This window comes from Trachypithecus francoisi, unplaced genomic scaffold (assembly GCF_009764315.1).
Source record: "Trachypithecus francoisi isolate TF-2019V2 unplaced genomic scaffold, Tfra_2.0 Lachesis_group9, whole genome shotgun sequence".
Taxonomy (NCBI): Eukaryota; Metazoa; Chordata; class Mammalia; order Primates; family Cercopithecidae; genus Trachypithecus; species Trachypithecus francoisi.
The window spans coordinates 9,497,306-9,511,427 of NW_022681474.1; the positions used below are offsets into that span (position 1 = coordinate 9,497,306).

General features: G+C 44.8%; 1 protein-coding gene across 1 annotated transcript in view; it reads right to left on the reverse strand.

Annotated features, from left to right (window-relative positions):
* ITIH2 (inter-alpha-trypsin inhibitor heavy chain 2) overlaps positions 1-14,122 on the reverse strand; it is a 46,185-nt gene that overhangs the window by 13,470 nt on the left and 18,593 nt on the right. The window contains exons 9-15 of the mRNA XM_033208971.1: positions 12,232-12,348; positions 8,718-8,886; positions 8,009-8,134; positions 5,711-5,892; positions 3,579-3,764; positions 3,108-3,247; positions 482-651 (exon numbers count right to left, since the gene is read on the reverse strand). Of these exons, the coding sequence (XP_033064862.1) occupies positions 482-651; positions 3,108-3,247; positions 3,579-3,764; positions 5,711-5,892; positions 8,009-8,134; positions 8,718-8,886; positions 12,232-12,348 (1,090 nt within the window). The remainder of the gene's footprint in view (positions 1-481; positions 652-3,107; positions 3,248-3,578; positions 3,765-5,710; positions 5,893-8,008; positions 8,135-8,717; positions 8,887-12,231; positions 12,349-14,122) is intronic.

Consider the following 14,122-nt stretch of genomic DNA (forward strand, 5'->3'; position numbering starts at 1 on the left):
GTTGCATATAGAAATTATATTTGTTGCCCAGGAGTTGGAAGCTGCAGTGAGATGTGATGGTACCCAGGCTGGAGTGCAGTGGTCCTCCTGGGCTCGAGAGATCCTCCTGCCTCAGCTTCCCAAACAGGTGAGATTACAGGTGCCCACCATCACACCCAGCTAGTTAAAATTTTTTTTCTTTAGAGATGGGGTCTCGCTATGTTGCCCAGGCTAAGATAAAAAAATTCAAATATTGATGTCAAAAATGTAGGAAGGGGTATGTGGGTTTTCAAAAGTTCCTTTGGGAAACATGGGAGCAAAAGGGTCAATTACCACAGCAATAATCCATCCTCCTCCCAGCTGGCAGGAAGAGCTGGGCACAGGAGGGCCCAGGGCTGGGTGCAAGAGGTGGGCTGGAGTGGGAGAGAGCAGAGGCACTAGGACTTCCCCCCCGGGGCAAGAGAGCTGCCTGGCCACTTGTCCCCACAGGTGCAGCCCTGACCTGAGCAGCAGGAGGGATCCTGGGGCGGGGCGTCCGCCAGCATGCGCTCATCCCCAGCCTCGTTCTCAATCACCAGCGAGGTCAGCGGGGTCACAATGTGGTGGTCTAGAGACATCTGCAGGATCGATCTTGTAATTCTTCTCTTGGCGGCAGCTGTAGGAGCCAGGCTTCTGCATTCAAGAAGTAGAGGTGTTATGGAGCATGGCTGCATTGGAGTGGGAGCCCAAGTCAGCTCCCGCCCCTGCACCCCACCGCTGCTGGGGTCCAACCTGGGGGTGGGGCGGGGCAGTAAAGTAACCGGGAAACAGAATTCACTGGCTTCAAGAAGCTGAGTATTTTATCTAGCTAAGTCCCAAGGCATTATTTATTTACTTATTTATTATTACTATTATTTTTGAGACAAGGTCTCGCCCTGTTGCCCAGGCTGGAATGCAGTGGCACAATCACGGTTCCCTGCAGCCTCAACCTCCCTGGCTCAAGCGATCCTCCTCCCTCAGCCTCCTGAGTAGCTGGGACTACAGGTGCATGCCACCACACCCAGCTAATTTTTGTATTTTTTGTAGAGATGGGCTTTTGCCATGTTGTCCAGGCTGATCTCAAACTCCTGGACTCAAGCAATCCACCCTCCTTGGGAGCCAAACGTCTGGCTCCCAAGGCTTTTTTTTTTTCTTTTTTTTAACTTTATATTTTAGAGCAGTTTTAGGTTCGCAGTAAAATTATGCAGAAAGTATCAAGATTTTATATGTGCCCACTGCATACACACACGGTCCCCCATATACACGGCCTTCCCCACTGTCAGCATCCATCCCACATCAGAGTGGTGCATTTGTTACAATGGAAGAAGCTGACACATCATTATCACGCAGAGTCCACAGTTAACATGGCTGACCCTTGGTGTTGTCCATTCTATGGGTTTGGTTAAATGCATAATGACAGGTGTCCACCTTTGGAGTATCATATAGGGTATTTTCACTGCCCTAAAAATGCTCTGTGCTCCACCTACTCCCCTCTCTCCCACCCCCCAACCTTTAGCAACTGCTGATCTTTTTATAAGAATTGTTTTAAAATCAATATTTAACGTCTGCCACAATTTGCTATATGCCTGTAAATACACCCAGTGTTCTTCTGTCAGACAGGGAGTTATTTCTCCTTTACTTCACAGTCATAGTTTACAGTCTTGTGTGTTTCTTCTAATCTTATCAACATCAGGGATTTTCTCTATGAGTTCAGTCATACAACAGTATTTCATTTTCCCGGCCTCATTTAGACCCTGTTCCATCTTCCTGTGAATCCTATCTAATAGATGGAATGAGGCTTGGGAATGGGAACTTTTATCAGACACCTCTGTGTAATTTTGATGCAGGTAGTCAAAGAACCATCCATGGCTCTAGGGACATAGTTTTCATGTTGGAGAGTTGAGATGCAGCTCGGCTAAGAAGCCAGAGGGGACATGGATGAGTATAGGGGAGCGTTTCCTTAGGGAATATCATAATCACATGATCATTAAATTCTCTTTGGACAAGAAGCTGTTTTCAAGAGTAAATGCAAATACATGACTGACACATGAAGCAACCAGAGGGGACACAGATGAGTGTGGGGGAGCCCTTCCTTAGGGAACATCATAATCCTTAGTAATCATCAATTTCTTTTTGGACAAGAAACCATTTTCAAGAATGCAGGGCTGGGCACGGTGGTTCACGCCTGTAATCCCAGCACATTGGGAGGCCGAGGCGGGCGGATCATGAGGTCAGGATCTCTTGGCGGCAGCTGTAGGCGCCAGTAAATGCAAATACACACCTGATACATGAAGCAACATGGGTGAATCTCACCAACATCATATTGAGTGAAAGAAGCCAGGAGCAGAGGAATACAGATTGCCTGATTATGCAAAATTTAGGATCAGGCAAAACTGATGATCACAGACATTGAAAGAGTAGATTCCATTGGAGGAGGAGGGTGGGTGTTGAGGGAGGGGAACAAGGGAACCTACCTCTGGATCTGGGTGGTGATTACATGGATGATAGATATAAAAACCCATTGAATGGTGCACTTAAAATTAATGCATTTTGGCTGGGCACAATGGCTCATGCCTGTAATCCCAGCACTTTGGGAGGCCGAGGTGGGCAGATTACGAGTTCAGGAGATCGAGACCATCCTGGCTAATATGGTGAAACCCTGTCTCTACTGAAAATACAAAAAAATTAGCTGGGCGTGGTGGCACATGCCTGTAATCCTAGCTACTCGGGAGGCTGAGGCAGGAGAATGACGTGAAACTGGGAGGCAGAGCTTGCAGTGAGCCGAGATCGTACCACTGCACTCCAGCCTGGGTGACAGAGCGAGACTCTGTCTCAAAAATATAAATAAATAAAAATAAATAAATAAAATAAAAAATAAAAAAATTAATGCCTTTTGCACACGTTACTGTATGTTATACCTCAATAAGGAAGAAAAAGAGTGAACCCAGCTTTCTCTAAAGTGTTCAGAACTAATGGAGGGTAATAATTCAAGCCTGTGCTAATTTGCTGTCTTTCTTGCTTCCAAACTCTTTTTGTGTATGAATGCATATATTCATGGTGGACATTTCAGTTCTGCAGATCCCGTGGTGTGGGTACTCTTCTCCTCTTACCGTTCAGCTAGCAGTTGGTTGATGGTTAGATAGGCCCACAGTTTCCTGGTGAAATCGGGATCTGCATGCTTGTCTTTCGATAGAAAATCCTGCAAGTCATCCATCTGGGCCAGGGTCTCCAGGACTAACTGTGTGTTAGCCTAGATGATGGAAAGTTCAGTTGAGAGACACCAGGTAACAGAATTATAGTTAATCGATTCACGTGTTTAGTACCTGCTGCGAATGAATGGGAATAAAAAAGAAATGGAAGACAAAGTCTATTGAGGAAGGAAATGCATTTCTGTGCTTGGGATTGGGCTTGGGTGAAAGGGTCGGGATTTGTGGAAGATGGCAGAGATATTCTCCTGTCTTCTCCATCACTGATTGTTTCTGTCCTACACCCATGATTCCCAGCAGGCAGAGCAGACATTCAAGAGGGAGTGTGTTTAGGGGGCCAATTACTAGATAGAATAGGCAGATAAGTGGAAGTACCGAAGTCGCCGTGATAATGCTCTCTATTTGATCCAATTTAGCAGGGTCAAATTTTCCTGCCACCACAATCTCTGAACCTCCAAAGTAGTTATGGAAATTGTTTTGAGTGACGTCCGTGACTGACGTATGGGGATAGTTGAACTGAACATTCCGGAGCAATGGAGTGGAGACCTGGTTGTAGAATTTCTACAGTTCACAAAGAGAGAGAGAGAGGGAAATTATGTTCATACTGCTTTGTAGATCTAAAGCATCTTATTTTATATTTTATTTTATTTATTTATTTTGAGATGATGTCTCACTCTGTTGCCCAGGCTGGAGTGCAGTGGTGCGATCTCATCTCACTGCAACCTCTGCCTCCCAGGTTCAAGCGATTCTCCCGCCTCAGCCCCCCGAGTAGCTGGGATTATGGGCACTTGCCACCAAGCCTGGCTAAATTTTGTATTTTTAGTAGAGACGGATTTTCACCATCTTGGCCAGGCTGGTCTTAAACTTCTGGTCTTGTGATCTGCCTGCCTTGGCCTCCCAGAGTGCTGGGATTACAGGGATTACGTGCCCAGCTGATCTAAAACATTTTACTCTGAGATTCTTCAAAGGATCAGCAGATACCTCTTAATTTATTCACATGGGATGTCTGGGACAAAGGGAAATGCTCACAATTATCAGATTAAAAACAGAGAGAAGGGCCGGGCGCGGTGGCTCAAGCCTGTAATCCCAGCACTTTGGGAGGCCGAGACGGGCGGATCACGAGGTCAGGAGATCGAGACCATCCTGGCTAACACGATGAAACCCCGTCTCTACTAAAAAATACAAAAAAACTAGCCGGGCGTGGTGGCGGGCGCCTGTAGTCCCAGCTACTCGGGAGGCTGAGGCAGGAGAATGGCGTGAACCCGGGAGGCGGAGCTTGCAGTGAGCTGAGATCTGGCCACTGCACTCCAGGCTGGGTGACAGAGCGAGACTCTGCCTCAGAAAAAAAAAAAAAAAAAAAAAAAAACAGAGAGAAGACAAAGACTTGTTGAGAACATTACCTTTGATTTAAGAGCCTGGCATTTTTTCCCCTTTCTGTTACGGTCAGCATGAAAAACTCTCGGACAAACTTACGATAAAAGTCAACAAGAGATTGGGCACGGTGGCTCGACCTGTAATCCCAGCACTTTGGGAGGCGAAGGCAGGGGATCACCTGAGGTCAGGAGTTCGAGACCAGCCTGGCCAACATGGTAAACCCCATCTCTTCTAAAAATACAAAAATTAGCCGGGTGTGGTGGAGCGTGCCTGTAATCTTGACTATTCAGGAGACTGAGGTGCGAGCATTGCCTGAACCCAGGAGGCGGAGGTTGCAGTGAGCCGAGATCACACCACTGCTCTCCAGCCTGGGTGACAAAGCAAGACTCGGTCTCAAAAAATAATAATAGTAATTAAATTTTTTAAAAAGTCAGCTGGGTTAATATTCCCCAAATCAGAATCTTATCTCTTACTTGTTCCCAAATTTAAATACGATGCCTGGTACTGACAAAGGGCGGGGAAAGACGTGTTCCTTTCCTACATCATCTTCTCATCTATTTAGTCAAAACAAACCAATAGTTTGTTTTTTTCAATGTATGTATTTTAATTTTAAAAAATTTATTTTTTGAACAGATGGATCTCACTATGTTGCCCAGGCTGGTCTTAAACCTCTGGGCTCAAGTGATCCTCCCACCCTGGCCTCCAAAGTGCTGGGATTACAGGCATGAGCCACCGCACTCAGCCTCTATCTTAATACTTAAGAAAATTTACATTGTGAAAAATTGATACCAAGATGCCAATGCATGTTAAAGAGAAAATGGTTGGCCGTGATGACAAGAAGACCAATTGCTAGTGGGGCGGGAGAGCTACCAGGAGCTTTGATGATGCTCAGAAGACCTTTTTGTTCAGGGGGTAGGAAAGCCGTTCCCATCACCCACCTGCCTCATACCTCACTGTTACTGCAGAAATATGAGGGTGGGGGGAAACGTGTGAGAAAGGAACTGAGCACTTTCCTGATCCTTCTAACCAAATATGACTGAGTTGAGTTCAGTTATGCATCATACATGCATCAGATATGGGTAGTTAAATGATTTCCAGTGAATAATAAAAAAAGAACAGAAGTAAAAGGTTACCTTAAGCTGGGAAGACGTGTCCTGGTTTCCATAAATCCTTTGTGCAATTCCACGGTTTTCATTGGACAGTCTCTTCAAAAAATCATAGTCCACATCAAATCCCATGCCCAAACTGAACAAGGAGATATTGTCTTGGATGTTCTCCTTCACATTTTTCTGAATTTTTGACAGTTTTAGTTCACCTAAAGTTGGTGATGACAGAAAGGAAAGGAATAAACAAGTAATGTCATAAAATTTCTGGAAAATCCAGGGAGGGCAGTTTAGTAAAATTTGTCCAAATTAAAATTGCATTTATTCTTTGACCTAGTAACTCAATTTCTAGGAGTTTTTCTTAGAGATGCACTCATACATGTTGAAATGAAGTGTGGCTTGCGTTGCATAGCAACATTATTTGGGAATTAGCAACATATTGGAAACAACATAAATATACACCAATGAGGGGGCACTTGGTTAGATGATGGTATGTTCAAACCGTGAGATACTATGCAGTTACTAAAAAGGACACGGCAATTCTTTGTACCAGACAATCTCAAGGACATCTTTAGAGCAGGAAAAAAAAAACTAGGTCAATATCAGGGTACATAGGATGCATTTGCAGGCAAGCTTGTATAAATGTATGCATGTGTATGTACGCATATACATATGCCTGTGTGCAAACATGTGTATATAGTATACAGGCATGCATAAACTATCTGTGGAAAGATATACAAGAAACTGGCAACCAGTGACTGATTCCAGGGACAGGAACTGAATGGTTGAGAAACAGGAGTGAAAAACCATGATTAAACCAAATTATGGTTTAACTTTTTTTTGAGACGGAGTCTCATGCTGTTGCCCAGGCTGGAGTGCGGTGGCGTGATCTCGGCTCACTGCAGCCTCCGCCTCCTGGGTTCAAGCGGTTCTCCTGTCTCAGCCTCCCAAGTAGCTGGGACTACAGGTGCACGCCACCATGTCCGGCTAATTTTGTATTTTTAGTGGAGATGGGGTTTCACCATGTTGGCCAGGCTGGTCTGGAACTCCTGACCTCAGGTGCTCCACCCACCTCAGCCTCCCAAAGTGCTGGGATTACAGGTGTGAGCCACTGTGTTTAAAATATTTTAAACTATATTTCCTTTTCTACCTTATGATTTTATTCAAAACTTGAATTTTAAAAGTAATATGAGAGGGAGAAAACCTTGGTTCTACTACAAATACATAATAATGGCTCTTTCTAGTCTCATTATTAATAAGATGGTTGCTCTCTGGCTTTCTAAAGCTCTGGCTGTCACTGTATTGCATTTTCATTCCGTTTGGCTGTGTCAGGATGTATCAGACCCAGTTCTAGTCTGTATGATAGCACACTCAGACAACACAGTCTGCCATTCACTATTACTGACAGTGGCCGGAATAAAGACACAAGTAAAACAAAGATAGCTGGGTGCAGTGGCTCACACCTGTAATCTCAACACTTTGGGAGGCCAAGGTGGGAGGACTGCTTGAGCCCAGGAGTTTGAGATCAGCCTGAGCAACACAGTGAGACTTCGTCTCTCCAAAAAAAAAAAAAAAAAAAAAAGAAGAGAGAGAAAAAGAAAAAAAGAAATTAGCTGAGTGTGGTGATGCACATATGTAGTCCCAGCCACTCAGGAGGCTGAGGTGGGAGGATCACTTGAGCACGGGAGGTTGAGGCTGCAGTGAGCTGTGTGTGCTCCACTGCACTCCCTCTTGGGTGACAGAGCAAGACCTTGTCTCAAAAAATAAATAAAATAAAACAATGTAACAAAAATAAAAGTAAATAATAGAAGAAGGGAGATGTTGCTGCCATTTTGTAGAAAGAAAAATGTTTAACTTCAAGGTTGTGTCAGAGAGCAGTCATTTCTCCAGCTGCAACTGGGAGAAGTGTGGAGAATAATAGGGAATATGCTACTGTGGCCTCCAAATGTACTGCTAGGAGATCTGGGATCAATATTCATCATTCACCACCCCCATACACCATCTTCACATACCTCAAGTTGAGGAAATAAATGCATTTCCCTAGAATGCATCAGCAATCCTCACAACCTACTGTTAAAATTCAGACTTAGATGTCCACATATTGTGGAGGTGGCACTGAGGCATTCAAGAGCGCCCTTGCTGAAAGTGTCTGAGCAGTAGCTTAGGGGGTGAGGGCTGTAGGATCAGAAGACCTCCTTTAGGAAGCATGGGTTTAAAATGTTCTAGAAACTCAGGCAAATGCCATTAGAGTTTCCCTTTTAGGCAAACCACCATTCCAAGAAACAACAGTGAAAGTGTTTGTCGTGACAAAGTTGAAGTGGCACTTGCCCACTGTTGGATCTCCATCAGAAACCAAAATGATCAGCGAGACGGAGTTGGGGTCCAACAGTCCCAAGTTACTGGCTTCATTCAAAATGAAGATTGCCCGCAGGAGTGCTTCGTTGATGTTTGTGCCTGTTGAAGTAGCATAATGAAATGTTAGGTATGCGTTCTCGCCACACACAGAAAATCCCATCCTGGATTCAGACTCGTATGTTGGTGGATCACTTATCCATCAGTTATTCCACGCCAAAATCATTTCCTTGCTTTCTGAGTGACACAAACTGTGCTCAAGCTGGTGGTCCCCCAGTGCAGTGAAAGATTCACTTGGAAGCAAACTATCCCCTTAGAGATTAATTAGCCCTTTCAAAGCACAGACTGTTAGTTTGTTAAACACCAGGTTAAAGTATCCAAATCAGCCTTGCCAAGATACTCTGAAGACAGTAACATTTTATGTTTTATGCAGGCAATAAAGAAGGCCAGTGTCACAGAACCTTTTTCTGAGAGAGATTAAAATGGTTCAAAGTTGTGTGGGCTGGATTACAAATTCTACTTTCACCACAAACTTAGCATTCATCCATTACCAATAAATGTATTATTTGAGGCAGGATCTTGAAGGCTGGGGAAAGACTACTGTGATGGGAATAATGCTTCTTAAGTGAACCATGATTTGAACCCAAAGGAAGTGTCTCCTTGGGCTTCAGCCCAACACACTCACCTCCACTGGGCTGGATTTTCTCAATATACCTCTTGGCATCTGCAACCTGTGTTTTGGTAGCTGAAATTAAATCATTTCTCCAAGTTCGAACGTTCTGGTTGAAGTCAATCACAGAGAAATGGTCTTCCGCTCTGAGGTCATCCAATATGGTCTTCATTGCCTCCACAGTCTATTTCAATAGAGAATAAAGACGGGTCCCATTACAGAAAATCTGAGCCTCAGAGGAAGTAGGAAGACCGATCATTGATCCTGGTCATCTTTCAAGTTATTCTCAAGCTAAACTTCTTCCAGAAAACCTCTTGAGCCCATCTCAGTCAATGCAGACCTACCCCTTATTTATTCTGAGCATGTATCGTTGGCTTTTTGATACTTTTACTATCTTATTTTGCTATGCACAACCAGTTTGACTAGACTTTATGTTAAGGATCACAAACTTCGAGTGCCACCTTTATGATGCCTGAAAATAAAATATATTTCTCAAGTCCCTCTACTCACCCAGTCTCTTAAACTATTTCCTCATCTTTCTCTTTAAACCACCACCATCACCCCCTTTCTCTAGCTTACGTGTGATTACTTTGATTCCAACTCCACTGAGAAACTGAAGGAGACAGAATAACATTCCCACAGACTCTCACTACCATAAAATCCCAACTAGTGATATTTGTACCCATACATTTTTCTTTTGTACTTGATAACGAGCAGTATTTCTACCTAATGCAAACCCACTTACTCATGAACTAGATTTCATTCCCTCTCTTTGACTAAAGAACATGGTTCCGGCAGTTGTCCTTTGCCTTTTCAATTTCCTTATTCTGCTGGTACATTTCCATCAATATAAAAATATGTTATTTCTCACCCTTCTACAAACCTCATGTGCATCCACTTTCTTCATTTCTTAGCTTTCTTCTGCAATAAAATTCCTAGAGAGAATTGTCTAAACACACTGTCTCCAAATCTTCTCTTCCTATTCTCTCATAAGCCCACTCCTTTCGGGTTTTCCTCCCTGTCACTGTACTGAAACTGCCCATGTCAAGGTCACCAATGATGCTAATGTCACTAAATCCAAAGGTGCATCTTCATTTCTCGTGCAACTCAACCTGTCACCAGCAGGTGCTCTCATCTCCCTCCTGAACACAAATTCCTCAATTGTCTTCCAGGGCCTCATTCTCTCTTGATTTGTCTCCCCTACTTACTAATTGTTTTTATTAGTCTCTATCACCAATTATCCTCTTCTTCCCAAATTCCCAATATTAGAATGCTCTGTTGTCTGTTCTTGGCTCCCTTGTCCATCTACTCCTTGGCATTCTCATCTAGTCCCAATGCTGCCAGTACCTTCTATATGCTGGTGAGTCCTAACCGTGTGTCTCCACATCTCACTTTTGAACACCAGGCTTGCGTGGCCAACGTGGGTATTTAATGAACATCTCAGACTTTGAATCCAAAACCAAACTGGGACATTCCCTGCAATGTCTGATTCCATCTCTGTCTTTGCCAACTCATGGATGGCCACTCCATCCTTCTAGTTGCTCAGGCTAAGTCCTGGGGCATCTTTCAGTTATCTTTTCTTCCCTTGTCTCACAGCTAACCCTTCAGGATATACTGTTTACTCGACCTTCAAAACAGATTCCAGAATCCAGCTCTGATCATGACTGCACAGGCCTTCCATGAGCCACCTTGCCTCTTACTTCTCAGATCTCATCTCCCACTGCCCCTCTCTACTGGCATCTCTCTCTGTTCTTTGCACACTTTTGACTTAGAACCGTTGCATGGGCTGTTCATTGCATTTAATACCCTTAGGTATCTGCATAACTCTCCCTTCACCTTCTCGGGGTCTCCTCAGTGGTCTTCTCCAGGAAACCACCTATTGATACGACAAGCCTATTTAAAATTGCATCCTCCTGCAATTGCCACTCTTGATTTCTAACATACGCTTCTTTTTTTTTTTTCAAACTTTTATCATAATGCTGCCATTGAACATACTTGTACATTTGTACTTGTATGTGTATTGTTTATTCTCTGTCCCCTCTCCCCCAGATGTAAGTTTCATAAGCACCCAGAGGGTAGGCCTGTGTTTTCTGTTAGGTTTCTGTTTTTATGCTTTGGGTCTGTTTTGCTCATGGATGAACTAAGTGCATGAATAGTAGGTGCTTCGTAAATATTTGTTGAATGAATGAATGATGGAAGGAAGCAGTGAATAAACTGTTGTATTAGAGCAGCTGTTCTCAACCAGAGGCAGTTATTCCCCCCAGCGGACATTTGGCAATGTCTGAAGTCATATTTGATTGTTATGATGCAGGGGACGTTGTGCTACTGAAATTTAGCAAACAGACCATAGACCATGCTGCTAAGTATCCTGCAATGCACCAGACAGCCCTCCCACAACAAAGAATGACCCCATCCAAAATATTAATAGTCCCACTGCTGAGAAACCCTGCCTGGGAGTACAGACCCAGGCAGGCAGGGTCTGTAAAAGACGGGGACTTCTTCCTCTTCTTCTTTTTTTTTTTTTTTGAGATGGAGTTTTGCGCCCAGGCTGGAGTGCAATGGTGCAATCTCCGCTCGCCGCAACCTCTGTCTCCTGGGTTCAAGCAATTCTCCTGGCTCAGCCTCCCGAGTAGCTGGGATTACAGGCATGCGCCACTACACCCAGCTAATTTTTTTTTTTTTTTTTGTATTTTTAGTAGAGACACAGTTTCTCTACGTTGGTCAAGCTGGTCTCGAACTCCCAACCTCAGGTGATCCAACTGCCTTGGCCTCCCAAAGTGTTGGGATTATAGGCAAGAGCCACTGTGCCCGGCCAACAGGGACTTCTTTTGGGTTCCTTACAGATCTTAGGGTAGTAGTGAACTCTTCGGTGGTCAAAAATAGTTGCTGAATGAACGGTTAGTTGGTTGTTCAACTTGGTTGAATGGATGGAGAGATTGATGGGTAAGTCAAACATTTCCTTGTTTGGTCTTTAGAATTGCATCTGTACATCTCACTTATCACTGAGTAAGCCTATATTGAGCTCTGAGCTGGAAAACAGATGGGATAGCTTCCCTCAAGAAATTACAATCTAATTAGAAACAATATGTGTATATTGATTCAATAGTTATATGTGGACAATGACAAGATATAATAAAACAGGTAGAAGAGCAAAAAGAATGTGACTGATCGTTGAAAGAAGAGGTTATACAGAGATTACATTTTTCAAAGAGGTGAGTTTTGAGACAGTTTTTCAAGGAAATATTGGATAGAGAGTGGAAAAGAGGAAGAGAAGGAAGAGGAAACAGGAAAGAGGAAGAAGAGAAGGAAGGGAATTTTACACTGGAGGAATGATTAGAAGATGGAGGTGTATGTGCTGTGAAATGCAATAATTGCAAAATTTTAGAAAGAGTTTACACCAGCAGTCAGTAAGTACAGTCCCTGAGCTTCAGCCCTAAGTAGGGAGGAGGGATAGAATGATTGCATTTTTAGGAGGGGATCAAAGAAGATAGGGAGTCCCCCCTACCACCGCAAACAAGGGGCTACTTACTTGTTTCATTTTAACTCCCCACATGGAGCCACTCACATCGATGACAAAGAGGATGTTTTTGGGAATTGGGTCCAGGTTGTCAGGAGCAAAGAAGTGGACAAAATATCCATTAAACACCTGAAAAATAGGACATCTTTGTGAGTAAAATCATGATTCCTGTTTAGAAGGTAGGGAGATGGGGACCTGGGGACTCGGAGAGGAGAGGGGGTCTACGGGGAGGAGGAGGTGGAGCTTGATGTGTATTTGCCTCCACATTTTCCTGCCTGCTCCCCCACCTCCTCTCCTGTGAGGGTCAAGACCTTCCAGCAGAGCATTTCACTGCACTCCCTGCCGCTCCACTCCACACGGCTCCACTCCATGCTGCTCCACTCCATGCCACTCCACTCCACGCCACTCCATGCTGCTCCACTCACTCCACTCCACACCACTCCATTCCACTCGACTCCTCTCCACTCCACTCCACACCACTCCATTCTACTCCTCTCCACTCCATGCCACACCACTCCAGGCCACTTCACTTCACTCCACATCATGCCACTCCACGCGACGCCAGGCCACTCCACACCATGCCATGCCACTCCACTCCACTCCATGCCATGCCACTCCACTCCATGCCGCTCCACTCCACTCCATGCCACTTCACTCCACTCCACGCCACACCACTCCACGCCACACCACTCCACACCACTCCATGCCACTTCACTCCACTCCACGCCACTCCATGCCACTCCACTCCACGCCACTCCACTCCTCTCCACTCCATGTCACTCAGTCTTTACAGAGTGCCCCTGTTTCAGACGCCCTGTTAACCAGCGGTGAATCAGGCAGAACCTCCGCCCTCAGGAGGCTCCCAGCCAGCAGAGGATAAGGATAAGTGAAGGCGATGTGCAGTGCAGCGTGTTAAACACCATGGTCAGGAAGTAAAGGGCTCGTCAAGAGCCCAGTGTGCATTTAACGCATGCAGGGGACGATTCTCTGGGAAGCGGCATCTCCACTGGGACCTGAGGATGAACTCAGACTTAGCTGCCCTCTTGAGAGCTGGGCCAGGTTGAGATAGTTGGGAATGGGGAAGAGAGTTCCAGACAGTGCAGCCCCAGAGATGAGAGAACATGGTATACTTGGGGCTCCACATGTGGTTCACCAAGATGGGGCCATAGAATCCAAGAATTCAGGGAAGTAGGTGGAGAATCAGCAGGACAGATCACGAAGGATGTGTCTGAGCCACTTCAGAAAATTTGGATTTTTCTGGAAGTTAATGAGAGTCTGCCTCAGCTAGACTCCTGACCATTCTCTTTGTCTTCTGCTGCAGGCTTGATGACTGACTCACCTAATTCTCTTTCCACTGCCCTTTGGCTGCCTCTTTCCAGGACACTACAGTGTCCAGGTACAGGGTGTGTGCTCCACTCGCTGTCCCTAGAGAGACTCTTGGAGTTTTGGGTACGTTCTAGGAGTCCTCACCTTAGTACAAGGAAAGGAAGACACACATCTAAGACATGGCCAAAGGGGAAAGGAAACTTTTCAAGAAACTTTATGGTAAACCTTGACCCTGAAATTCACCATTGGCTCTTGATCTTTCTAGGCTGTGGATGTGCCTTCCTCCTCTCCCCTAATCTCTGTGCTTTCTTTGATTGTCTAATTGCAAAGGGCTGTGGGAGCCTATCTAAAATTCCTGTTCTGTAATTATTCCATTATTCTTCATATGAGGCCCAGGAATGCCCTCCTGGGACAAGAGCGTGAGATCCGATGACCTTTCATTTAGTTTTTAAGACACAAAAGATAATGCTTAGCGGTATAATCGGAGAAGATGATTTCAGTCCCTTCTCTGCAGCTAGAAACACGTGCCCTGGCAGCTGGAAACCACCCACAGGCCTGGGAGTTTGTTCAAAAAGGA